Raw genomic sequence first — 25,992 nt, 5'->3', positions numbered from 1 at the left:
AAGCTGGAAAGGGTGCAGAGAAGATTCATGAGAAGACTCGTGAGTCTGAGCTATAGAAAGAGGCAGAGCAGGTTAGGACTTTATTCCTTTGAGTGCAGTAGGATGGGGGGGGGGGGGGGGAGATTGAAGAGTAGGTGGTATTCTAGGTTTAGCCAGAGGGTGGTGAATCTGTGGAATTAATTGTCACGACCGGTGCTGAGGGCCAGGTCATTGGGTATTTCTAAAGCGGTGATTGATAGGTTCTTGATTGGTTAGGGCTTCAAAGGTTAATGGAAGAAGGCAGGAGAATGGTATTACGAGAAAAACAGATCAGCCATGATTGAATGGTGGAGCAGACTCGATGGGCCAAATGGCCAAACTCTGCTCCTATGTTTTATGGTACGGAGGAGGAAAAGCACAATTGTCTTAAGCCATTGGAGTCTATATGCTGAAGGTGCTACTAGAGTGTAGCAGGGCAGAGAGTTCTAGGGTTTTGAACCAGGCAAGTTTCCTCACTGTAATTCAGATTCAGATTGCTGCATACCTTCAGTCTCTGTGGAAGACTTACATGCAGGGTTTATCATCATGTACAATTTCCTGCACTATTTTGAAGTAAGGATGTTGAAACCTTGCATGTCATTACAAGTATGGATATCATGTTCAGTATTTATGAACTTCGAGACAGCCAAGAGTTGTATGCAAATATATCCTTTTTATATTATGTGCAAAGTCAAAGAATCATAGATACACACAGCGTGGAAACAAGCCCATTGCCCCAACTTGCCCACTCCAATCAACATGCCCCATCAGTCTGAAGAAGGGTCTCGACCTGAAACATCACCCATTCCTTCTCTCCAGAGATGCTGCCTGTCCTAATGAGATTCTCCAGCATTTTGTGTGTGCTCCATCTACACTTGGCCTTGGCCCATATACCTCTGAACATATCCTATCCATGTACCTGTCCAAATATCTCTTAAACATTATTATAATACCTGCTGCAACTACCTCCTCTAGTAGCTTGTTCCATATATCCACCATGCTTTGCGTAAAAAAGGTATCCCTCAGTTTCCTATTAAATATTTCCCCCCCCTCACCTTAAACCTATGTCCTCTGGTTCTCAATTCCCCTACTCTGGGCAAAATACTATTTTTACCCAGTCTATTCCTCTCATGATCTTGTACACCTTTATATGAGAAGCTGGTTATGATGCATATCAGCTCCTATCTATGTAAAGTTCTGGACCGACTCCAATTTATCTCCAGCTGATTGATGGCAAATGCAATCCAGCTAGCTCTCCATGCTGCGTTGGACCAATTGGACAACAAGAACAAGTCCATCAAGCTGTCGATCATCAACTACAGTTCAGTGTTCAATACCATCATTCCCTCTAAGTGATCGTCAAACACTGGGAACTGGGTCTCTGCTCATCCCTATGTAACTGGATCCTTGATTTCTTCATCAACATATCTCCATCAGTATGAACTGGCCAACTATTAGCACAGAGGAACCTCAAGGCTGTGTCCACTATACCCTAATCTTCTTTCTCCATATCCCATAGAAGTGAAGCCAGACACAGCTCCAATGCCATTTTAAAATTCACTGATGCAACCAATATTGAACACATTATGGGTAATGATGAGTTAAGAGTACAGGAGGGAGAATGATAATCTGATTGAATGAAACTAGAACAACAATCTTGCTTTCAACATAAGCAAGGAGCTGATTATTAACTTCAGGAAGGGAATGCCAAGGATCCATAAGCTTGTCTTCATCAAAGGGTCAGCAGGGGAGAGAGTCGACAGCTTCAAGTTCCTGGGCAGGCACCTATCTGATTATCAGTCCTGGACCCAGCATATTTGGTGTAATCACAACAAAAGCTTATCAACTCCTCAATTTCCTCAGAACTTTGAGGACGTTGTCATGTCACAGATTACTCTATCGTACTTGTATTGAGGTACGATGGGAGCATACTAATTGGATGCATCGTGGCCTGGTTTGGTACCTCAAATGCCCAAGAACTAAACAGGCACCAGAAAATGGTGGACATTGCTCGGTATATCACAGCTATTCTTATGCTCCCACCCTCACACACCCTCTTCACTCACGACTGTGTTCCTGCATTCGAAACCAACACCATCGTCAAGTTCGCAGACGACACAACGGTGATCGGGCTGATCACCAACAGTGATGAAACAAACGACCCGGCACAGACATAATTGCACTTTAGACTGTTTTACTATTTCACTACTCTTTTTTTTAATAAATCATGTTTCTCGGGATATCTAAATTTTATCAGTTGTTTAAGTTATGACTATCGGATACCAAATCTCGTTGCACCTATGTGCAATGACAATAAAATATATTATTATTATTATTATTATTATTATTATTATTATTATTATTATTATTATTATTATTATTATTATTATTATTATCAAAGGTATCTATAGCAAAGGCAGTTTCTCAAGAAGGCAGTTAATATGATCAAACACCCATACCACGCAGGGCATCAGGAAGATAAAGGGAGCATAGGTATAGATAGAGTAAATGTGGAAAGGATGTTTCCACTGGTGGGAAAGTTTAGGATCAGAGATCATAGCCTCAGAATTAAAGGGCGTTCTTTTAGAAAAAATTATAGGAGCCAGAGAAGTATTACCTCCAGGTACAAGAACAGCTTCTTCCCATCAACCACACTGTACATCTCTAGCCACAAATCTACCTCAGCACTGAACACCTCTAGACTTTGCACTACATACACAACGTATTTTGGCTTGCAGTATATAGTCTAATTGTCTTGCATAGCTGATAATGCATGGTATTACAATGTATTGCAGGTTTATTTGTTGTGTTGCATTGTGTTGCTAATGTGCCCATAATGCTGCAGCAGGTAAGAATTTTTTTCTGGTCTTGGTGCAGATGATAATTAAATGCTCTTGACCCGCTATTGACTCTGTCTCAGACTGACAGATATTTTACAGTAAATAGGTGATTAACATGGATTTTAGTAACACATTTGATAAAGTCTTGCATGGTATGTTGATCCAGAAGATTAAGATACGTACGATCTTCAGTGACTTTTTCATGTAGGCCCCCCTCGATCATGACTGCCCATTGGGTGATGCATCCTGGTCGGATGCAAGCCTGGGCAATGTCATATGGAGGACAGGCTGTTGCCCATGCAGCATGTCCCCCCTCTCCACGTCGCTGATCGATCCAAAAGAACAGCAGGGCCGTAACAGTTAGGCACCAGCGCCGTCGCTTAGTGACTTAGCCATTTGGATTCAGAATTGGCTTGCTCATGGTTGTGATGAAAGCCCATAATTCTGGCTGGAAGCTACAAGTGGAGTTCCACAGGACTCTGTACTGCAACATCTGTTGTTTAGTTTTGTTTATTGTCACGTGTACCTCGGTGGAGTGAAAAGCTTTTTTATTGTGTGCTATGCAGTCAGCAGAATGACTGTACATATTGATTAGTAGGACTGGGTGTTACAATCCCTAAGATGCCACCACAATTAACATTCTTGGGTATGACCACTAGGTGAATTTGCTAACAATCAGACACATCTTCAGTTGTGTACCTCAACGTCACAGGGTGTTTTGGCCTTTTATCACAAGACACCCTCAGTCGAGGTTGGCCCACCGCAGGATGATCAGCCCTGTGTGTGTGTCTTATGGTTAGCCTCTAGATGGTCACGTGGCAGCCCAGACAGCATCTTTCCTCTTCAGCCACAGCCAGTGACTGCTCCATTCTGCTTTTTTCCTTCCATCTTCCTCTCTACCTCTGACTGTGGCTGGTTGGGCTCTGGATTCGTGTCCGTTGGTGGGACAGTACTTGGTTGAGCTTCGCCTGGGGTGTTGATACCCTGTGGACTGTGGTGGTTAACCTGCCACTGGGCTTCACTCGACTGATTTGGCCCACCTCTTAGAAGGTAATGATCAATGCGAGGCCCCACACCAAGCTCTCCCAGGCACTTTTCCCTGTCCTGGTGGGTCTTGAGACCCTCCTCTGGTTATCTTTTCCCAGCCACAGATGCAGCTTCGTAGCTTATGTCCTGTCGGGGCTGCTGCTCTGTCAGTTGCTGTGCTAGTTCTCTTATTCATAGTCTACTCCTTCCGTAGCAATATAAGGGTGGATCCAAAACGCTGATTAGCGATGGATCCTGCTGGCATGAGGAGCTAGCCCATGCCAGCCCCAGTGGGGTCTATTCCCTCCGGTCTGCAGTCTCTCCAGGCTGTCACTAGGTCTTTCCCTGGTTGTCAGCTGCCCTTTCGCAGCGGTCACTGGTTTGATCCAGATGCTCATATTGTCAGTAGGACTGGATGTTCCAATCCCTAAGGTTCTTCACCACAACACAAATCACAGTTCATGTATCAATGTAAATGGGTTGAAGAGTAAGTTTGCATATAATTGATACCAATATTGATGGTAGAGCAGACAGTGAGGAACGCTAGCAAAGCATACAGCGGGATATCGATCAGCTACAGAACTGGACAAAGGACAAAGGGCAAAGGACATTTATTGACACATACACCAATTGGTGCAGTGAAATTTGAGTTACCATGCAGCACACAAATAAGATAAACACAACATTATAGAATTTAACATAAAACATAAAAAACATCCCTCCACAGTGGAATCAACATTTCCCACTGTGAGGGAAGGCAGCAAAGTTCAGTCCTCTTCCTCTGCTCACCCGTGGTCGGGGCCTATTGATGTTTCAGGCCCTCGAATGGAAGAACACTCTCAGCGGCCCGGACCCTCCGAATCGGCCGCTTCCTACCGGAGACCACGACTTCCGAAGTCCACAGGCTGAGCTGGGCGGAGATTCAACGCTGGAGACCTCGGCGAGAGATCCCAGGCTGGAAAGTCAACACTGCCAGCGGCTGGAAGCTCCTGCCGCCCGTGGCTGGAAGCTCCACAGACCACAGCTCCACGGTGTTCAAAGTCGGCAGCCCCAGCTCTCTGGAGTTCCAACACGGCGATTCCCAGTAAGGCATCGCTCGCTCCGCGATGGAATCCAGTGCTGCGCCGCTGCTGAAGCTGAGGCTCTGGCCAGTCACCGGCAGGAAAGGCCGCGCCAATCCAGATGGTAGGCCACGAGGAGGGGGCAAAGATGCGGCTCGGAGAATAGTCGCATCCTCGACCAGGAAGTGACTAAGAAAAGGTTTCCCCCTCTCCCCCTCCCCCCACATAAAAAAAGACTAATAGACCTCCAAAAACAAACTTTAAAACAGACTAAAAACAACAACAGCTGCAGGCGAGGCAGCCACACTCGATCGCGCCACTGGAAAAATGGCAGATGGTATTTAATCCAAGAACTTTAGGAGGTTGAATTTACACAGAGAGTGGAGGATGCCTGGAACACGCTGCCAGGGGTAGCGGTGGAAGCAGATGCAATAGTGGTGTTTAAGATAAGCACATGGATATGCAGGGAATGAAGGGATGTGCAAGCAGAGGAGATTAGTTTAACTTAGCATCATATTCGGCATAAACAATGTGGGTGAAAGGCTTGTTCCTCTGCTGCACCATGCTATGGTCTGTGCACTGTGAGTAATAAATTCCAAAGATTAATCGCCCCCTGGTTAAAAAGTAATCTGCTCATTTTCATCCTGAGTTGCTAATTCCTTTCTTTGGGAAAGTGCTGGAGGAGTTACAGCTAGGAGAAGTCTGTGCATGTCTCGGCAGCTGTCTGAATCCACCTTCATTCTGCACAATGTTTCTGGATGCTGATCGTTTCTTTGCAACAGCTTTGTCAAGACGTAAGAAAATCACACAATATCTTGAATATTAATGATCTAGCTTTGCATAGGAAATCCTCACCAAACGGCCCCACGGGGCTGGGAAAGATTCAAATTAGTGTTTACAGCCTTTTTTCATCCATAGTCCTCTCAACATTGTCCATTGTTGAGGTGACTGCCAAATATTCATTCTTCATATCTTCCATATTTTCCATTGGCAAGGAAGAGAGTTAGGACAATCTTCACAGTAATTTAAGGAAGAAAGTCTAACTCGTGAGATTCTGATATAAGTTAAAACACAACTTGAGGGGAGGGGGGGCACAGGTTCGTAACTGATAGAATTGCTGCCTCACAATGCCAGAGACCTAAAATCAATCCTGACCTTTGGTGCTGTCTGTGGAGTCTGCATGCTCCCCATAATGAATGGGTATCCTTTGCGTGCTCCAGTTTCCTCCCAAAGTTGTGCGGGTTAATTGGCGAGTATAAGTTGCCCTGGCGTGTAGGTGATTCAAAGAATATGGAGGGAGTTGTAGGGAATGTGAGAGGAATGAAAGGGATTAATGTAGGATTAGTGTAAATGAGTGGTTGATAGTTGGAGTTCACTCCCTGGAATGAAGGGTCTGTTTCCGCCATCTATGACTGGGGTCAAGGAAAGAGCATTCACGTCGCGGCCCTGTTTCCATTAATCTTCCCACCACCACGCACAAGAAGCACAAGAAGTGCAAGACAGACACCATTGTATGCAGATGCCGAGAAGTGTGTTCAGCTCCGGCTGAACAACGTCTAATCTTGTGTGAGGCCTCAACAAGAAGAAGAAGCCATCTATGACTCAATGATTCGACAACCATCCTTTCCATTCCCCAATACCGTAAAGCCCCAATAATCCAGCATATTTTGAATGTTAGTGGTGTTAGACTATTACTCCTTTTATTACCCAAATACATTTTATTTCACTTCTGTTTTTAGGAATGACACAGAAGTATACTAAATTTGTCCATGCACCCGAAGATAGACAGAAAATGCTGGAGTAACTCAGCAGGACAGGCAGCATCTCTGGACAGAAGGCATGGGTGAGACCCTTCTTCAATTCATTACTGGCGGTAATGAATATAAATCTGAGCAAAGCATTTATATCAGCAGTCTTTTGGGGTAGCTGCATTAATTATAAAGTTACCAAAGTTACTAAAACCCTTTTTAATGAGGATTCCAGAACAATTGGATAATTCAGCATCCATTTGTTCAGAAATACTCATCACCCAGCAATGTGAGCTTGGAGTCCAGCGTGAAGGAGGATGTGCAGTCAGATCTGTGGGTCTGGGCTGTGGGCTGAGTGCGTGACTGGAGCCAGGGCTGGGGTCTAGAACACAAGGGGTTGGGAAAGTGAGTAGATTTGCAGCTAGAGCCAGCAGTCTAGGGTGCTTGCTTTCCTGCTTTGTTTTAGTCATTGGGTGCATGAACAAGTATGTAGGAAGGAACTGCAGATGCTGGTTTAAACCGAAGAGAGATCAGAATAATGCAACACTGAGTATAAAAGTTGGGAGGTCATGTGGGCTGGGTTGGGTTCCTTCATTGGACTGATGCACAATATCTGATTCTGCCCCAGCCTGAGCTCATCTGCTGCTGAGAAATTAATTCATTACCGCTGATTGAACAAGGCAGTTCAGAATCTGTTGGACCTTATAATCGCCTATAATAGGAGAAAAGCTGTGATTCAACTATAATCATAGGAGAAAGTACTTTCAATACTTAATAGCAGGTTTGAGAAAATTGTAAAAATTGCTAGGCTCAAAAACTGAAATAATTTAGAAGATTCAATACAAAATTCCAAATCATTTGCCATTGATAAAGAGAACCTGCACAGAAAGCAAGCAGGTGAAATGCTCACACGTTGATTCTGCACTCTCTTCCTGCAGTTTGTGAGTGACCTGTATTGATATTAGTAGAAATGAAAATATAATTCTTGACACAGACAAAATAATTGGCTTCCACAGGCTGTCACATAGTTAGAGCCTTTCTAAGCAGCAAGGTGCTGCATTTAATAATCAGACTACCGGTAAATATCAAAGGTTCCTGATTAACTGTTTCCTACTTAGAACAAAGTGGTGGAGTAACTCAGCGGGTCAGGCAACATCTCTGGAGCACATGGACAGGCGACATTTTGGGTTGGGTTCCTTCATTGGACTGATGCACAATATCTGATTCTGCCCCAGCCTGAGCTCATCTGCTGCTGAGAAGTTCAATCACGCTTTTGCTACTTCTAGACTTGAGTTTTCCATTACGTCTCTGGTTGACTTTTTGTATTCTGTTCTCCAATAACTTGAGAATCTGCCAGTAATGTCCTAATTCAAAGTGGCTTGTTCATCCACGACCTCTTGTACTTACTGAGTTAGATAGAGCTCTAGGGGCTAGTGGAATCAAGGGATATGGGGAGAAGGCACGAGTTATTGATTGGGGATGATCAGCAATGATCACAATGAATGGCGGTGCTGGCTGGAAGGGCCAAATGGCCTCCTCCTGCAACTATTTTCCATGTTTCTATGTTTCTATTTTATAAATGTACTGTGACCTGCTGTTAAGGCCACTGGCTTTATTTTTTTTTAGTTTTTATATATTCTTGGATTTCCTTTTATTTTACATCAATCCTTGACATCTGCTCTTCCCCTGATTTTGGCTACTTGAGCAAACACAATTGTATTTGCTCCAGTATTGATAGCTGTGCCTTCAGTTGCTATGCACCTACGTTTGGGAATTCTCATCCTAAATCTCTCCACCTCTCTACTTTCCATTCCTCTTTAAAAACCCTCCAGAAAATCTCCCTAGCTGTTTGTTGTCTTCAATAATATACGACTCAACATCAGGTATTGTTTGATAACAATCCCATGAAGTGCAAGGGCTTTAACTACATTAAAAGACTCTTCTTAGGCACCAAGGTGTTTCATTTAATAATCAAACTTAATATCAAAGGTTCCTGATTAACTGCTTTCAACTTAGAACACAAAGCGGTGGAGTAACTCCACGGGTCAGGCAACATATCTGGAGGACGTGGACAGGCGATGTTTCGGGTTGGGTCCCTTCGTCAGACTTATGCACAATATTGCTGTTATTTTTACATTTTCCTAATTCAAGTCACCTTGATTTTCATTTTTTACACAGAGATTATTTTGTAATCATTCATAAAACTCCCATGATAGAGACACGAGAAACTCCATTTCTCTGATGATTTCAAATAGATTGTTCAACTTGAGTAATACAGATTGAGGGTACTTTTAAAAACATAATTGTCCATAGGAATTGAAATATAGTCACCCCTTAAACAGTAAATAAGCCGTCAATCAAATATATATTCCAAAAGATTTCTTTAAAGACACTATAAAGTTGCAAGTCTTTGAACTGAACAGGCATAACATGTCAAATGTTGCTAGAAAATAAAGGCAAGTTCACAGCGCATGCTGTTATTAATGTAAAATTACCATGTCAGTTTGGGATTGATCATATATGAAGGGAGTTGCTTATCTTCATAATTTGCTGACTGGATTCAAACTCCTCATTACTTGTGACATACAAGTGGTATTTCATCCTTACTATCCAGTTATGTTTCAGAACTTAGTAACATTTGTACATTAATTGCTCATTATGTTCTGTAAATATTAGGAGAGAGAAACAGAATGAATATTTCCAGTCAACAAACTTTTATCATGCTAGGAATAGTTAGAAATAAAATGTGGTCTATTTTTGAGATATTTTCAGTCAGAGGGTGGGTGAATCTGTGGAATTCATTGTGGAACGTGGAATAGTCATACAGCGTGGAAACCGGCTCTTCGGCCCAACTAGCCCACACCGACCAACATGTCCCATCTACACTACTCTTATCTTCCTGCGTTTGGTCCATATCCCTTTAAACATATGTTATCCATGTACCTGTCTAAATGTTTCTTAAATGTTGCTATAGTACCAGCATCAACTACCTCCTCTGGCAGCTCTTTCCATACACCCATGACCCTTTGCGTAAGAAAGTTACCCCTTGGGTTCCTATTAAATCTTCCCCCACCTTCCCTCACTTTAAACCAATGTCCTCTGGTTCCCGATTCCCCTCCTCTGGGAAAGAGACTTTGTGGGTTTACCCAATCTATTCCTCTCATGATTTTGTACGCCTCTATAAGATTACCTCTCTTCCTCTTACGCTCACCAGTGAAGGCTAGGATTAGTCCTAGCCTTCTCCATCTCTCCCTATAGCTCAGGCCTTCGAGTCCTGGCGACCTCCTCGTAAATCTTCTCTGCACCCTCTGCAGCTTGAAACCATCTTTCCTATAACATGGTGGCAAGAACTGAACACAATACTCTAAATGTGGCCTCACCAATGCCTTTTTTGACTGCACATGACCTCCCAACATTTATACTCAGTGTTGCATTATTCTGATCTCTCTTCGGTTTAAACCAGCATCTGCAGTTCCTTCCTACATACTTGTTCATGCACCCAATGACTAAAACAAAGCAGGAAAGCAAGCACCCTAGACTGCTGGCTCTAGCTGCAAATCTACTCACTTTCCCAACCCCTTGTGTTCTAGACCCCAGCCCTGGCTCCAGTCACGCACTCAGCCCACAGCCCAGACCCACAGATCTGACTGCACATCCTCCTTCACGCTGGACTCCAAGCTCACATTGCTGGGTGATGAGTATTTCTGAACAAATGGATGCTGAATTATCCAATTGTTCTGGAATCCTCATTAAAAAGGGTTTTAGTAACTTTGGTAACTTTATAATTAATGCAGCTACCCCAAATGACTGCTGATATAAATGCTTTGCTCAGATTTATATTCACCACTATATTAGCAAATATTGCAGATCTCACTCTATAACTGCTGTGGGAAAGAAACGGATTTACTATGTGTTTGTGTCTATGCACCTCTTCTTGGTCTGCTTTCTGACTCCTTTGAAGTCCTGGGAAAGTATTACCACTTCAAAAGAGACCAGCAGCATTCTTTGGCAGCTTCAGCGGGACCCAATCTCTTCCTTCGCAGACCACATTACACCATTGACAGTGCTGAAGGACCCACTGATAACTCTCTCCACAAAGCCCAGCCTGTTTGATGGTGTATCCCAAGTATGGCTAACCTAACAAACCAAAATCTGTCTGGCAGCATTCTGAGTTGTCGGGAAAGTTAAGGTAGTGTGGTTTCAGCTCAGAGAAACTGCAGCATAAATCTCTCTGGACATCAGGGTACCTTAAATAAGATATTTATTAAACAATAGGTTGCTTAAATGCAACATATATAAGAAGCCGTGAGTACAGAATTCGTGTTCGTGCTCAGCCCCAGAAATGTTACATTATATCATCAACAGATATCTCTCCCTCCTCCACTTCGATTGCAGCGGGTCTGGCAGCATCTCTGGAGAAAAGGAATAGGTGACGTTTCAAACCCGAAATTTCACCAGAGATGTTGCTGACCCACTGAGGTACTCCAGCATTTTGTGTCTACCTTTGTTGTAAGCAGGCATCTGCAGTTCCTTCCTATACATGCTTGGAGACTGCTGAAGAAGGGTCACTGCAGCTCCTCATACTATGCTTGAGCCAAAAAGAGCAAATTATTGGAAGAAACTCCAAACAGGAGAGGGACAATAGTTCTTAGCAAACAGTCCACAGATGTTCATTATCTCCTCAATCCGTACCGGTGGAAGAATGTGGATTGACTGATAAAGAAGCACTGTTACTGTACAACCCAATCGCACTCTTTCCCACACTGCATTTTTGTCCACTCCTGGGATCTTATTTTCTGGACTTGCCCAGTCTTTAGTCCTCTAGTTACAAGTTTCTCCTTCCTGTTGCAAGCGACCTTGTCTCAAATATCAGTAAATGTAAATACAATACAATACAATACAATTCAATTTATTGTCATTTGGACCCCTTGAGGTCCAAACGAAATGCCGTTTCTGCAGCCATACATTACAAACAAATAGACCCAAGACACAACATAATTTACATAAACATCCATCACATTGCTGTGATGGAAGGCCAAAAAAACTTCTCTCTCCACTGCACTCCCCCCCCCCCGATGTCAGAGTCAAAGTCAAAGCCCCCGGCGGACGATGGCGATTGTCCCATGGCCATTAAAGCCACGCCGGGTGATGCAAGGTCGCGCACCGGGTCTTGGTGTTAGAGCCCCCGGCGTGCGCTCGCAGAGACCCGCCGCCATTCCAAGGCCCCGCTCCAGGAGCTCTTCAACCCCGCAACTCGGGCGGGAGAAGTCGCCGTTGCGGGAGCCCTGAAAAGCGGTCTCCATCCAGGGACCCGCGGGCTCCCGGTGTTACCGTCCGCCAAACCCGCAGTTGCAGCCACCGAATCTCCGGAGGTCGGGCCGCAGCAGCGTCCACCACAGCTCCACCCGCTCTGGACTCGGCCAGCTCCGCGACGGTGAGGTGAGTAGTCGGCACCACAGCCCCCGGTCTTCCTGTTGGAGGCCGCTCCTCGTTGCAGCCCCAACGACAACGGAGACCCGACAAAGAAAAGGTCGGGTCTCCCGTGCAGGGAGAGATTTAAAAGTTACCCCCAACCCCCCCACACCACCCCCACCCCCCCCCCCCCACACACATACCCCAACAAAAATAACAAAAACTACATAAAAACATAGACATAAAATAATACAAACGCAGACGGACTGCAGAGGCCGCTGCAGACGAGAGTCGCGCCGATAGGGATATAACAATGTATGCACGGAATTTCCCTCCCACACATCATTGGAGGGAGGTTTGGAAAGAATGTAAGTCTCAGACATTTACAGCAGGATCTGGGAAGACCTTTAGCTCCAATGTTATGCCGAAGGATGGGGAACTGAATATGGACAATGGTGGCATATGTATTAAGGTACAATTGTGAGAAGGAATTCATGTCAAGAGAATACTTGCTGTGTCAATAGGAGTAAACGTCCAATGAAACTGCCCACCTTTAACTCCCCTAGTGAAATTGTTCATGAATTTGTCATAGAAGCAAAATTAGGCCATTCGGCCCATCAACTCTACTCTGCCATTCAATCATGGCTGATCTATCTTTCCTCTCAACCCCATCTTTCCTCTCAACCCCATTCTCCGACCTTCTCTCCATAACCCTTGACACCCTTACTAATCAAGAGCCTGACAATCGCCACCTTAAAAATAGCCTATGACAGCTGTCTGTGGCAATGAATTCCAGATTCACCACTTTCTGACTAAAGAAATCCCTTCTCATCTCCTTTCTTAGGGAACATACTTTTATTCTGAGGCTGTGCCCTCTGGTCCTTGGCTCTCCCTTGAGTGGAAACATCCTCTCGATATCCATTCTATCTAGGCCTTTCACTTGTTAAAGCCCTTACTAAAGTCCATGCAATCAATGTTTAATGCACTGCCTTCATCAATCATTATGGTCACTTTTTCAAAAGGTCTGATCAAACATGCATGAAACATATTTTCCCATGCACAAAGCTTTATCGCTAATCAATCCTTGCCTTTCCAAATGCATATCAGTGTTGTGTCTCAGAATTCTCTTCTCTAACTTTTCCACTACTGATGTTAGGCTCAGCGGTCGGCAATTCCCTGCAGCCTTTCTTAACCAGAGGCACAACGTTGGCCATCCTCCAGTCATCTGGTACTTCACACATGGTTATCAATGAATCAAATATCTGGGCCAATGGCCGCATAATTTATTTGCTAGTTACCAACCATGCCCAAGGAAACCCTTGATCAGGTCATGGGGATTTACCTACCATTATGTATCTTAAGGTCTCCAGCATCTCTTCTGGATTGTGGACTCACTACCAAACGCCACCGTTAACTTTACTGAGTTCTTGAGAATACTACATCTTTCTCCACGGTTAATATGTTTAATAAATATTAATTTAACACCTTGCCCATCTCATGTGGACCCACACATTGAAGACCTGGTTCTTTAAGGTGCCCTATTCCCTCGCTCATTACTCTTTTGCCCTTGATATACGTAGAATCTCTCTAGATTCTCCTTTACCTTTCCAACAAAGCTGTCTCATGTCCCTTTTTATCCTCCTGCTTGCCCTTTTGTATATTCCTATACCCCTATACTCGCTTTACACCAGCTATATACCTCTATTTTCGTGTACAGTCTCCTGCCGGCATTTTCCTTCACTCAAACAGGAACTTGCTGGTCATGAGCTCTCACTATCTCACATTTAAAAGCCTATTACATGCTGGATCTCCCTTTCCCAGCACCAGCCTCCCCCAATCAGTTTTGGAAAGTTCCTGTCTAATCCCATTAAAATCGGCTTTACCTTGTTTTAGGACTTCAACTTGTGGACCAGCCCTTTCCTTTTTCAAAACTATTTAATAACTAATAGACTGTTGGTTACTAGTTCCATAGTGCTCCCCCACTAACTCTTTAGTTACCTATCCCGCCCTGTGGGGTTATGTGTCAAATTATGCCACAGATCATAGTGGTGGGAGCATTTAACTGACATAACTGTTACTATATGGCATGTTGTTACTTGTGGGCGGAGCACCAAGGCAAATTCTTTGTATGTGAATACTTGGCCAATAAACGTATTTACTTACTTACTTACTTACTTAACTGCCATTCATATTTCTGAGAGCAACTTGAAATTCAGAAGAAACTCAGGAGATAAATTAGTAGTAGGTTCTGCATGAAATAATAGGGAAGTACTTTTCCTTATTTTAGCATCCCTCACTCTCAGCAGAACTAAATAAAATGATGCCTATAGATCATGCAAATATAGAAAAATATTAACTCAGCAAGACATAATGGAAAAAAAACACAGGGAACGGAAATAAATGCACAATTATGAATGCTGGTAAGTCATTGACAATGATGGGCAATTGTTTCCCTATGAACTGTGATCGAAATTAATTCATTACCGCCGATTGAACAAGGCAGTTCAGAATCTGTTGGACCTTATAATCGCCTATAATAGGAGAAAAGCTGTGATTCAACTATAATCATAGGAGAAAGTACTTTCAATACTTAATAGCAGGTTTGAGAAAATTGTAAAAATTGCTAGGCTCAAAAACTGAAATAATTTAGAAGATTCAATACAAAATTCCAAATCATTTGCCATTGATAAAGAGAACCTGCACAGAAAGCAAGCAGGTGAAATGCTCACACGTTGATTCTGCACTCTCTTCCTGCAGTTTGTGAGTGACCTGTATTGATAATAGTAGAAATGAAAATATAATTCTTGACACAGACAAAATAATTGGCTTCCACAGGCTGTCACATAGTTAGAGCCTTTCTAAGCAGCAAGGTGCTGCATTTAATAATCAGACTACCGGTAAATATCAAAGGTTCCTGATTAACTGTTTCCTACTTAGAACAAAGTGGTGGAGTAACTCAGCGGGTCAGGCAACATCTCTGGAGCACATGGACAGGCGACATTTTGGGTTGGGTTCCTTCATTGGACTGATGCACAATATCTGATTCTGCCCCAGCCTGAGCTCATCTGCTGCTGAGAAGCTCAATCACGCTTTTGCTACTTCTAGACTTGAGTTTTCCATTACATCTCTGGTTGACTTTTTGTATTCTGTTCTCCAATAACTTGAGAATCTGCCAGTAATGTCCTAATTCAAAGTGGCTTGTTCATCCACGACCTCTTGTACTTACTGAGTTAGATAGAGCTCTAGGGGCTAGTGGAATCAAGGGATATGGGGAGAAGGCACGGGTTATTGATTGGGGATGATCAGCAATGATCACAATGAATGGCGGTGCTGGCTGGAAGGGCCAAATGGCCTCCTCCTGCAACTATTTTCCATGTTTCTATGTTTCTATTTTATAAATGTACTGTGACCTGCTGTTAAGGCCACTGGCTTTATTTTTTTTAGTTTTTATATATTCTTGGATTTCCTTTTATTTTTCATCAATCCTTGACATCTGCTCTTCCCCTGATTTTGGCTACTTGAGCAAACACAATTGTATTTGCTCCAGTATTGATAGCTGTGCCTTCAGTTGCTATGCACCTACGTTTGGGAATTCTCATCCTAAATCTCTCCACCTCTCTACTTTCCATTCCTCTTTAAAAACCCTCCAGAAAATCTCCCTAGCTGTTTGTTGTCTTCAATAATATACGACTCAACATCAGGTATTGTTTGATAACAATCCCATGAAGTGCAAGGGCTTTAACTACATTAAAAGACTCTTCTTAGGCACCAAGGTGTTTCATTTAATAATCAAACTTAATATCAAAGGTTCCTGATTAACTGCTTTCAATTTAGAACACAAAGCGGTGGAGTAACTCCGCGGGTCAGGCAACATATCTGGAGGACGTGGACAGGCGATGTTTCGGGTTGGGTCCCTTCGTCAGACTTATGCACAATATTGCTGTTATTTTTACATTTTCCTAATTCAAGTCACCTTGATTTTCATTTTTTACACAGAGATTATTTTGTAATCATTCATAAAACTCCCATGATAGAGACACGAGAAACTCCATTTCTCTGATGATTTCAAATAGATTGTTCAACTTGAGTAATACAGATTGAGGGTACTTTTAAAAACATAATTGTCCATAGGAATTGAAATATAGTCACCCCTTAAACAGTAAATAAGCCGTCAATCAAATATATATTCCAAAAGATTTCTTTAAAGACACTATAAAGTTGCAAGTCTTTGAACTGAACAGGCATAACATGTCAAATGTTGCTAGAAAATAAAGGCAAGTTCACAGCGCATGCTGTTATTAATGTAAAATTACCATGTCAGTTTGGGATTGATCATATATGAAGGGAGTTGCTTATCTTCATAATTTGCTGACTTGATTCAAACTCCTCATTACTTGTGACATACAAGTGGTATTTCATCCTTACTATCCAGTTATGTTTCAGAACTTAGTAACATTTGTACATTAATTGCTCATTATGTTCTGTAAATATTAGGAGAGAGAAACAGAATGAATATTTCCAGTCAACAAACTTTTATCATGCTAGGAATAGTTAGAAATAAAATGTGGTCTATTTTTGAGATATTTTCAGTCAGAGGGTGGGTGAATCTGTGGAATTCATTGCGGAACGTGGAATAGTCATACAGCGTGGAAACCGGCTCTTCGGCCCAACTAGCCCACACCGACCAACATGTCCCATCTACACTACTCTTATCTTCCTGCGTTTGGTCCATATCCCTTTAAACATATGTTATCCATGTACCTGTCTAAATGTTTCTTAAATGTTGCTATAGTACCAGCATCAACTACCTCCTCTGGCAGCTCTTTCCATACACCCATGACCCTTTGCGTAAGAAAGTTACCCCTTGGGTTCCTATTAAATCTTCCTCCACCCTCCCTCACTTTAAACCAATGTCCTCTGGTTCCCGATTCCCCTCCTCTGGAAAAGAGACTTTGTGGGTTTACCCAATCTATTCCTCTCATGATTTTGTACGCCTCTAATACCTCCTCTTACGCTCACCAGTGAAGGCTAGGATTAGTCCTAGCCTTCTCCATCTCTCCCTATAGCTCAGGCCTTCGAGTCCTGGCGACCTCCTCGTAAATCTTCTCTGCACCCTCTGCAGCTTGAAACCATCTTTCCTATAACATGGTGGCAAGAACTGAACACAATACTCTAAATGTGGCCTCACCAATGCCTTTTTTGACTGCACATGACCTCCCAACTTTTATACTCAGTGTTGCATTATTGCAAATGATGAAGTTCAATAACAAGAGAGGAAGTGCCTTTTCAGCAATGTGACAATTTATAATGTAAAGCCAATCAATCTTTTCACCACAGAAATAACACATGTAGATAATTAGTATTAGAGGTTTAAAATATGGAAAATCTTAAATTTAATTGTACAGTATTTTCCTTTCATCTATTTTCACTGGTGGGTGGTTTAACTAATTTTGGCTACAAAATCTCATTATTTGAGCAGATACTAAACCATTCCCTGAAGTTACAGATACATCTGACCTCACCCTTGATGTTTTACCGTTCAGGAGATTGCAAATTATATTCAAGCTGAATGGAAGTCAAAATTCATGTCATTATACTTGTGCCACTCCCAAAAAGATTTGGCTCAATACTTATCCTGGAGTCTCTTGTAAATCAAAATAAGTCGGATAGTTTACTGTAAGTGAACCTATATATTTATTCTGAAAGCAAGTAATAAATCAATGGATAAAGCGTTATAAACAAAAATGCATCAATTTGCTTGGATTACAAGAAACAGCTACATTGTTTTTTATCAACACTTATGAGAGATTTCTCACATTCTCAATCCCAAAACAGACCAAATGGTAACTCAAGTAAGAGAGCCTGTAAAGAAATACTGTTTATGGTCTCATTTTCACTTCATCATCTGTGAGCCTTGGCAGATTTTCCCTTTCCATCTGTTTCCATTTACACCCTGTAATGCTGTGGTTTTTAGTCAGAACTGAGATGCAGTGCAATTCATGTCATTTTCTGGCTTGCCTGCAGTGGAGTACTTCCCAAATGAGGGCTATCCCAACATCTGTCAAAAAAATGAAGAGGAAGTACTATAACCTGCCACATGTGACATAAACCAGACTCCAACTATGGACAAAAAGGCTTGAGGACGACCCCCCTCCTACTGACATGGGTATCCCTCCTTCTGAAGCCCTCCCTCCGGGCTCAGAAGCACCATGGGTCCAGTGGAAGACGCTCAACCGCCTGAGAACAGGAACAGGGCGATCAAAAGCTGCCATGGCCAGATGGGGCTATGAAACTGGCCAAACCACCTGTGAATGTGGAGAAGAGGACCATACAATGCAGCACTGCCTTGTCTGCCCCCTACTACCCAACCAGTGCAGCTCAAAGGATCTTGCAGTGTTCAACAAAAACGCAAAGGACTGTGTAAAGGAATGGGAAACTGTCATATAGTCAACCAGCTTCAAAGACTCGAAAAGAAGAAGAAGAAGCAACGCTGGAATTGTTTATTGATCAAGACCATTGGCAACTGTGGGCATCAATAACTAGCAATGAGGAACATGATTTGTGTATAAAATCATGAGAGGAATAGATCAGGTAGATGCGCAGAGTCTCTTGCCCAGATTAGGTGAATCGAGAACCAGAGGACATAGGTTTAAGGTGAAGGGGAAAAGATTTAATAAGAATCTGAGGGGTAACTTTCACACAAAGGGTGGTGGGTGTATGGAACAAGCTGCCAGAGGAGGTAGATGAGGCTGGGACTATCCCAATGTTTAAGAAACAGTTAGACAGGTACATGGATGGGACAGGTTTGGACCAAACGCAGGCAGGTGGGACTAGTGTAGCTGGGACATGTTTTCCGGTGTGGGCAAGTTGGGCTGAAGGGCCTGTTTCCACACTATATCACTCTATGACTTTATGACTTTAACAGTATCGTGAAGCATTGGATATGTTGCTAATACACATATCTAGATATCTTGATATCTATTTGAATATGCCTGAAAAAAATGGAGATCACACGGTCACGGATGGAGAAATAAGTAAATAATTGAATGATGTAGCACTTATTTAATTCCTATGTAGCTGAGTACGACTTTTCAATTGCTTTCTGCAACAGTAGTATTCTCTTAACTCATGGCATATCATGAGCACTTCTGAAGGCTTCAATAATTCAAAATTATTGTACTTTACAGGTACACGCGAAACTAATTTGAATTGTCTCTGCACTGAAATGAAAGTACTGCCATGAAATACTGTTTTTACTCTTGCTGAAAAAGAATAGACAACCGACAAGAAGCAGATACCTTAAATAATGGTATTATCATTAAAAAAGTTATAATTGGAAATCCGAGTAAGAGGAATATTTTGAACTGAAGATATTTCCCTAGATTCCCTACCACACTCAAACACCCAAAGTAGTTCCCCACTTCATATAATTTGCAGATGGTATATTGAGATGCTCAATCCTTCAACAATAATCTCACTAACAAAAATTTACTTTCATCAGTTTAAGTTTAATGATTTTATTGTTAATTAATAACAGGTTTATCCTACAATCATTGGGGGGGGGGAAATCATAATTCAAGGCAGATCTCATCCCTCGCAGGGAATCAATTTCAGGACATCCATTGGTGGAATGTTCAGCCCAGGATCATCAAAGGCAAAGGTCTTAGTGTCACCTTTGACAAAGATGTCTTCTACTGGTTATGATATTAATTATAATTCATTGCTTGATCGATGCGTTTCTGGTTATAGTATCAACTTCCTTGAGGCAGAAAGCACGCATCAAGAAGTGACACCAGGAAGAAGGGGAAATGTTTATTTCGTAAGACAACGGCAGGTTACTTTGCAAATATGTTTTTATATACATGATTATTTCCATCATGTAATAGAGAGAAAAAAGATGTTTTACACATACAGTTCTTAGCTCCAGCAATTTTCTTTACCAAAAATTATAGTTTTTAATCATTAACCGGGTACTATCAAAGAAGTAGACAGCACTTAGCATAGCTTTCAGAAAACATGCTTTCAGAACTCTGATTAAAAATTGCTCACCCAAACTATGGAGTGCAACTGAAGGGCATGTTATGCATTTGTTGTACAGTGGACAAGTGGCAACTTAAGTCAAAGGCTCACCAGTGCTATGCAAATTTCGATGCCATTCAAGGCCCGGGCATCAGATTCTGATTAATTAACATTTTTGATGTTGACAGGGACTGAAGTTGATCTGATGTGGGTGTAAGAGGCAAGGGTGGAGGCATAAGAAAAGGTGAGCAGTGGAGAAGGTATAGTGACAGTCAAAGGTCCAATTAGAGATTCCATGAGAAATTTACAGTGGAGGTCAGAGGAATGGAGCGATCAGACAAGTAGTGGTGTTGGCTGGCACTAGGTTGATTGCTGACCATGAGTTGAGATCAATGGGAAAGGATGGTACAATCTAAGTATTGGGCAGTTCCTCAACACACTGGTGTCCTGAATAGCATGGGAGTGACCAACAGTGATTGCTCCCCATTACCTCTTCAGCTCGGTTGTATAAAAATATATCACTAAAATGCAACTGATATGCAATTGCAATTTGCATTCTCACACTGGAAAGTTTCTTATTCAATTTCCAGTGTGATACGAAACTATCTGAAAATGTTAGTTATTGAAATTCATGCTGGTGAAACTTATGTCTTCAATCGCATAGCACTGAAAAGAACCAAACTCAAATCCACTGTGTGGGAAAATGCAGCAGCACAGCTTGTAGTGCCACTGCCTCACAGCTCCACTGACCTGGTTCAATCCTGAACTCCTGTGCTGTCTCTGTGGAGTCTCCATAATATCCCCACAACTGCATGGGTTTCCCCTGGGTGCTCCAGTTTCTTCCCACATCTCAAATGCGAAGGTTGGTAAGCTAATTATCCACGTAAATTGCTGTTAGTGTGTAGCTGAGAGATAAGAATTGATGGGAATATGAGGAGAATAAAATTCAATTTGTGTAAGAATGGTGTAGATAGTAGCTTGATGGATGGCACTGACTAAGTGGCATCTGACTTTGGGCAGCACAGTGTCGCAGCAGTAGAGTTGCTGCCTTACACCACCAAGGATTTGGGTTCCATCCTGACTACGTGCTGTATGTACGGTGTTTGTACGATCTCCCTGTGACCGCGTGGGTTTTCTCCGGATGCTCTGGTTTCCTCCCACACTCCAAAGCCATACAGTTTTGTAGGCGAATTGGCTTCTGTAAATTGTTCCTAGTGTGCAGGATAGTGCTAGTGTACTGGGTGATCACTGGTCAGCATGGACTCAATGGGCTGAAGAGCCTGTTCCCACCCTGCAGCTCCAACATCTAAAGTCTAAAGTAAGCCAATGGGGCTTTTTTATTTGCTGCATGGATCAATAACTTTATGGCCCTATTTCAACTGTTGGGCTTTTATCCAATAAAAGAATGAACCAAGCTGGCAGCTAGAGAATTAATCTTATGCACAGCAAGATTTTAAATGGTAGATTTCTTCTTTTTGAATCATGATAAAATATTCAATATCAAAGTTGCATAGGATTTGAGCTATTACATGCCCATCTACACCTAGAATTTGTTGTTGCCCTAACGTCTAATTATCAAGCCAAAAAATTCCTTAAGCACTGTTCAACTTTAAAACACAGCCAATTATTAGGTAGAATCAAGGAACTGCAGATGCTGGTTTATTTTTAAAAAAAACACCATGCTGGAGTCAGAGAGAGGAGAACTTCAAAGCAGGCATACCTTGAAGAATAATGAACATTATTTGGTTCTTTGGTAACTTGAGCGTTCAATATATTTAGAATCCCTGATCTGAATTCCAATGAGTAAGAATAAGACTAAATAATAATTATTTCCTCCCACTCCCTAAACGAAAGCAGCAAATAGAACAGATATTGATGTGAACTTGCATGAACTGCAGAAACACTTGTGAATAGCTTTGACATTAAATACTTCACATCAATCTACTTTATGCTGACAATTGTACTGCATCCATCAATTTGGCAAAAAGACCTCTTTCAAGAGGTCTGCTAGTACTGTGACAAGCATTTGTTTTTGATACATTCCAAGAACACACCTGCATATCGTGCGCAGATCTGGCTGTCATACTATAGGAATAATGCAAGAGAGGGTGCAGAAAAGTTCCACAAGCATGTAGGTGGGACTGGAAGGTTTGAGATATAATGGTTCAGCGGTACTTTATTTTTACATGTACCTAGACACAGTGAGGAGAGACTGATTAAGCTGAATTATTTTACCTCGAGCAAAGAAGGCTGAGGGATGGCCTAACCGTAGTTTATAAAATCATAAGGATCATAAAAGATAAGGTGGAGAATCAGTGGATTTTTCCCCAAGACAGAGGAGTCTAAAACTACAGGTTTAAGTTGAGAGGGGAAAGATGTAAAGGGGGAGGTTTCTCACGTTGAGGGTGTTGGGTATATAGCACCGAGGAAGTGGTAGAGGTAGGTATAATTGCAATGCTTAAAATATATTTGGACATGTTGAGGAACAGGAAAGGTTTAGAGGGATATGGCCAAATGTAGGCAAATGGGATGAGCTCAGAAAGGCACCTTGGTCAGCATGGATGACTTGGGCTGAAAGGCCTGTTTCCATGCTGTATATATAACTCCATGGTCACATCAGGTTAGATGCCACAATGGCAATCTGTGCAAAAATATTTAAATCGAAACAGTCCCACTTGAAGGCTCACAACTGCTGATAAGATTTTTCATGTGGAAGAGATCTCAAGAGATTCACGGCTTTCAAAAAGAATAACATAATTGATTCAATTTTCTGAAGACAATGGAAATCAACCATATCACGATATGAGAACCTGCTGCCCTTGAGTTACATAAATCAAGTGGATATTACTCGACAATAAGTGGTGTATGATGACTGCATAGGCTTCAGTTATTTTTACAAATGCCCACATATGCATTTGTCCAACTGGGGGTGACACATTCCTCTCAGGAGTAGCAATTATGGTCAATGCTCTAGTCATAGAGTCTTACAGCGTGGAAACAAGCCCTTTGGCCAACTTGCCCACACCAACCACAATATCCAATGTACACTAGTCCCACCTACCTGCATCTGGTCTATCCATGTACCTGTCTGAATGTTTCTTAAACGTTATGATAATAAAAATTTCACCTAATCTCGCTCTCCTCGCTCTGTCTAGGTACATGTGACAATAAAATACCATTGTAGCATTATAACTCAAGCCTTCCAGTCCCGCCAACATGCTTATGAAACATTACTGCACCCTCTCTGGCTTAATGACATTCCTGTAGTATGGCAGATGATTCTCTTCAACAAAGGAGAATAGCCACACTACAGGACTGATCATAACTAACAAAGCTGAGTCTCCTTAACTATGTGATTCCACTCAAGTTAGGCTTCATCAGACAACCCTTTGCAAAAACAATGGAGCAAATTTGGTACAGTTTTAAAATGTCAGATAACAGAAAATGCTGGAAATACTCAGTAGGTCAGTCAGCATGTGATAGAAGATGCACAAGACTGAAGTGTATCTTCACAGAGGTTGTCTGACCTGCTGCGTATTTCCAGCATTTTCTACATTTATTTTAAATGTCCAGCAACTGCGGCTTTTTGCTTTGCTTTTTTACTTTAACTTTCAAAACAGAATGATGATGTTGCCTTGCCTCGATACGAAAACTGCAGAGCTGAGATGCAAGCTGTACTGTGGAACAGTGCAAACACAGCTGTGTTGACGTTTAAACCGAAGATACTAATATCTTTGGTTTAAACAAGGAACAAAACAGAAAAAAAAACTGGAAGAAATCAGCAGGCGTGGAGAAAAGCGACCAGTTTAGCCTGATGAAGTGCCTGGTATGTACACTGCTCGATTCTCTCTGAAGACATTGAGTGATTCCAGGATTTGCTGGGTTTGCTCTTAGATCTCCTTCCTTTCCATACATCAGTGCGAAGAATTATAATTTCTCAAGAAAGCGTTATAGAGTAGATCCAGTGTTGACGGCATGTATATTTTTGCTTATGATTGGGTGGGAAACTACCCCGCTATTAGTGAGATGAAAGTTATTTCGCGCTTTGCATCTCCTCAGCATTGCTGAACCATCCCCATGTATGTTAACCCCCTCGTTGCCACTTACCAGTCCTTCACAGGTACTGACGGCAGCAGCTCCACTCCCCAGAGTTTGATGCTCTACTCTCCCTAGGAAATGACACGTGTTCTCTGCATGGGCCTGAATCAAGGCACCAGTTACGTTCCCGTACCTTTTCTCCAGGACGTAGCCCGGAGAAAGAAAAGGTCGATTGACGGTCAAGTTAAAGAGCAATTTTCGCCCTCGGTGAACAATTTGGTAATATACGCGGTCGGCTTGCTTGCTGAGGTCCCGCCTTCCAACGTGACTGACATAGTGAATGACGTCCCGGGAGAGAAAAGTTCCACTCTCGTCTACTTTGACGGGTTGAACGATTTCATAACTCTGCAAAGCCTTCATGAACTTTTCTGAAAGAAAGAAAAAATAACACAGATGGTAACTACGCGCATCCACAGGTTCCAGCCACTAAAGAGTCGTTTTACTTGCACTGGCATTAATTACCATGTCACGTAAGGGCATGGGAGAAAACTGTTGAGCATAAATGGAGATAGTTTTCCAAAATTCACAAACCTTGCTTCTCGTCTGCGAAATGCAAACTGTCGGGCGGAAGACTGCCGTGGCATGTTGCCAGAAAACCAGAGAGTCTGACAGTAAAAAGAATGCCCGTGATAAAGCGTTGTCCCGCGCGGAGCATGTTGCAGTTAAAAGTGGCATCTATTCACAGGAGGTCCTGCACAGAGACTGTGTGCGTGCGGATGCACAGGGCCCCATCTCAGGGGTCGGCAACGAAAAATGAAGATGGACGAAGATGATCGGACGCACGATTTTGTAAAAATGCCGGCGGACGCTAGAGGAAGAGAGATAGAGAATATTGGCGTCTTCTTTTTTTGACAGAAGAGGGAGGTTCGATAACTGCCCATGGCAGTTTCCAACAAAAAAAACCCCTCTCAGTTAACTCCTGCTTATATGAACTTGTGTGCAGTTCTGTGCAAGTTAACGCACGCAGTGTGTGTGGTTTCACATGGGCTGGAACACAACCCATAGCAGAGATTCCCCCTTCCTCGCCAGCAGTACTTTATGGGAATTCTCATTCTGAACATTTATTTTTTGGATCTTTGCTGTTTGCTCTTTGAATTAAATGAAATAATCTCAAAGAATGGAGCGGCATCTCGCTACCAAGGTTCACATTTTACCTTTGTGTATGGGGAACTGCAGATGCTGGTTTACACCGCAGACACAAAGTGCTGGAGTAACTCGGCGGGTCAGACAGCATCTCTGGAGAAAAGGAATGGTGTGTCTTGCCCCCATGCGAATGTCATAGCGGCACCTTTGGAACAGGTTGGTCCTCTGCTCTCGTCCAGCCAGGCCACTCTCCCTTAAAACAGTGCATCTCTCGGGAGGAAAGTGGTGACACAACCATGTGACTGAAACTGATTTTGTAATGCAAACAGTATTGGCCCTCTCTCTAATGTGGGCTTGGAGGTCCCACGTCCTAACACAAGGGAAAACACTCCTGAGTTATAACTTGTGCTGCTGTTGATAACGAATGCAGTCATCATCAATCATGAGGACGTAGTTTTAATTTAAAACTCACTGCTGATGTAATAACAAGTCATGTGGCAATAAATAAAGATTAATAAACTTTTTTTACAGAAATTGCCGTTGTTTTCCTTCGTCGGCAGCAAGTAAAGTTTGAACCCATTGCAATTCCTCCAATCTGCCCATTTTGACATTCCTCTTACAAGACGAAGGTAAAGTGTCCCTTCTTCAGACGTCGACCTGAAAAATTTTTGTGGGAGATGTGGAATA

The 25,992-nt window shown here is 42.5% G+C and overlaps 1 protein-coding gene across 1 annotated transcript in view; it reads right to left on the bottom strand.

Moving 5' to 3' along the window:
* The window catches only part of adamts12 (ADAM metallopeptidase with thrombospondin type 1 motif 12), a 596,791-nt gene extending 571,642 nt beyond the window's left edge, over window positions 1-25,149 (bottom strand). Inside the window, exons 1-2 of the mRNA XM_033032714.1 lie at window positions 24,754-25,149; window positions 24,232-24,590 (exon numbers count right to left, since the gene is read on the bottom strand). Of these exons, the coding sequence (XP_032888605.1) occupies window positions 24,232-24,590; window positions 24,754-24,877 (483 nt within the window). The 5' untranslated portion in view covers window positions 24,878-25,149. The remainder of the gene's footprint in view (window positions 1-24,231; window positions 24,591-24,753) is intronic.
* Between the last annotated feature and the right edge of the window lie 843 nt (window positions 25,150-25,992).

This window comes from Amblyraja radiata, chromosome 1 (genome assembly GCF_010909765.2).
Source record: "Amblyraja radiata isolate CabotCenter1 chromosome 1, sAmbRad1.1.pri, whole genome shotgun sequence".
Lineage (NCBI taxonomy): Eukaryota > Metazoa > Chordata > Chondrichthyes > Rajiformes > Rajidae > Amblyraja > Amblyraja radiata.
This window is presented reverse-complemented; position numbering and strand designations above follow the sequence as displayed.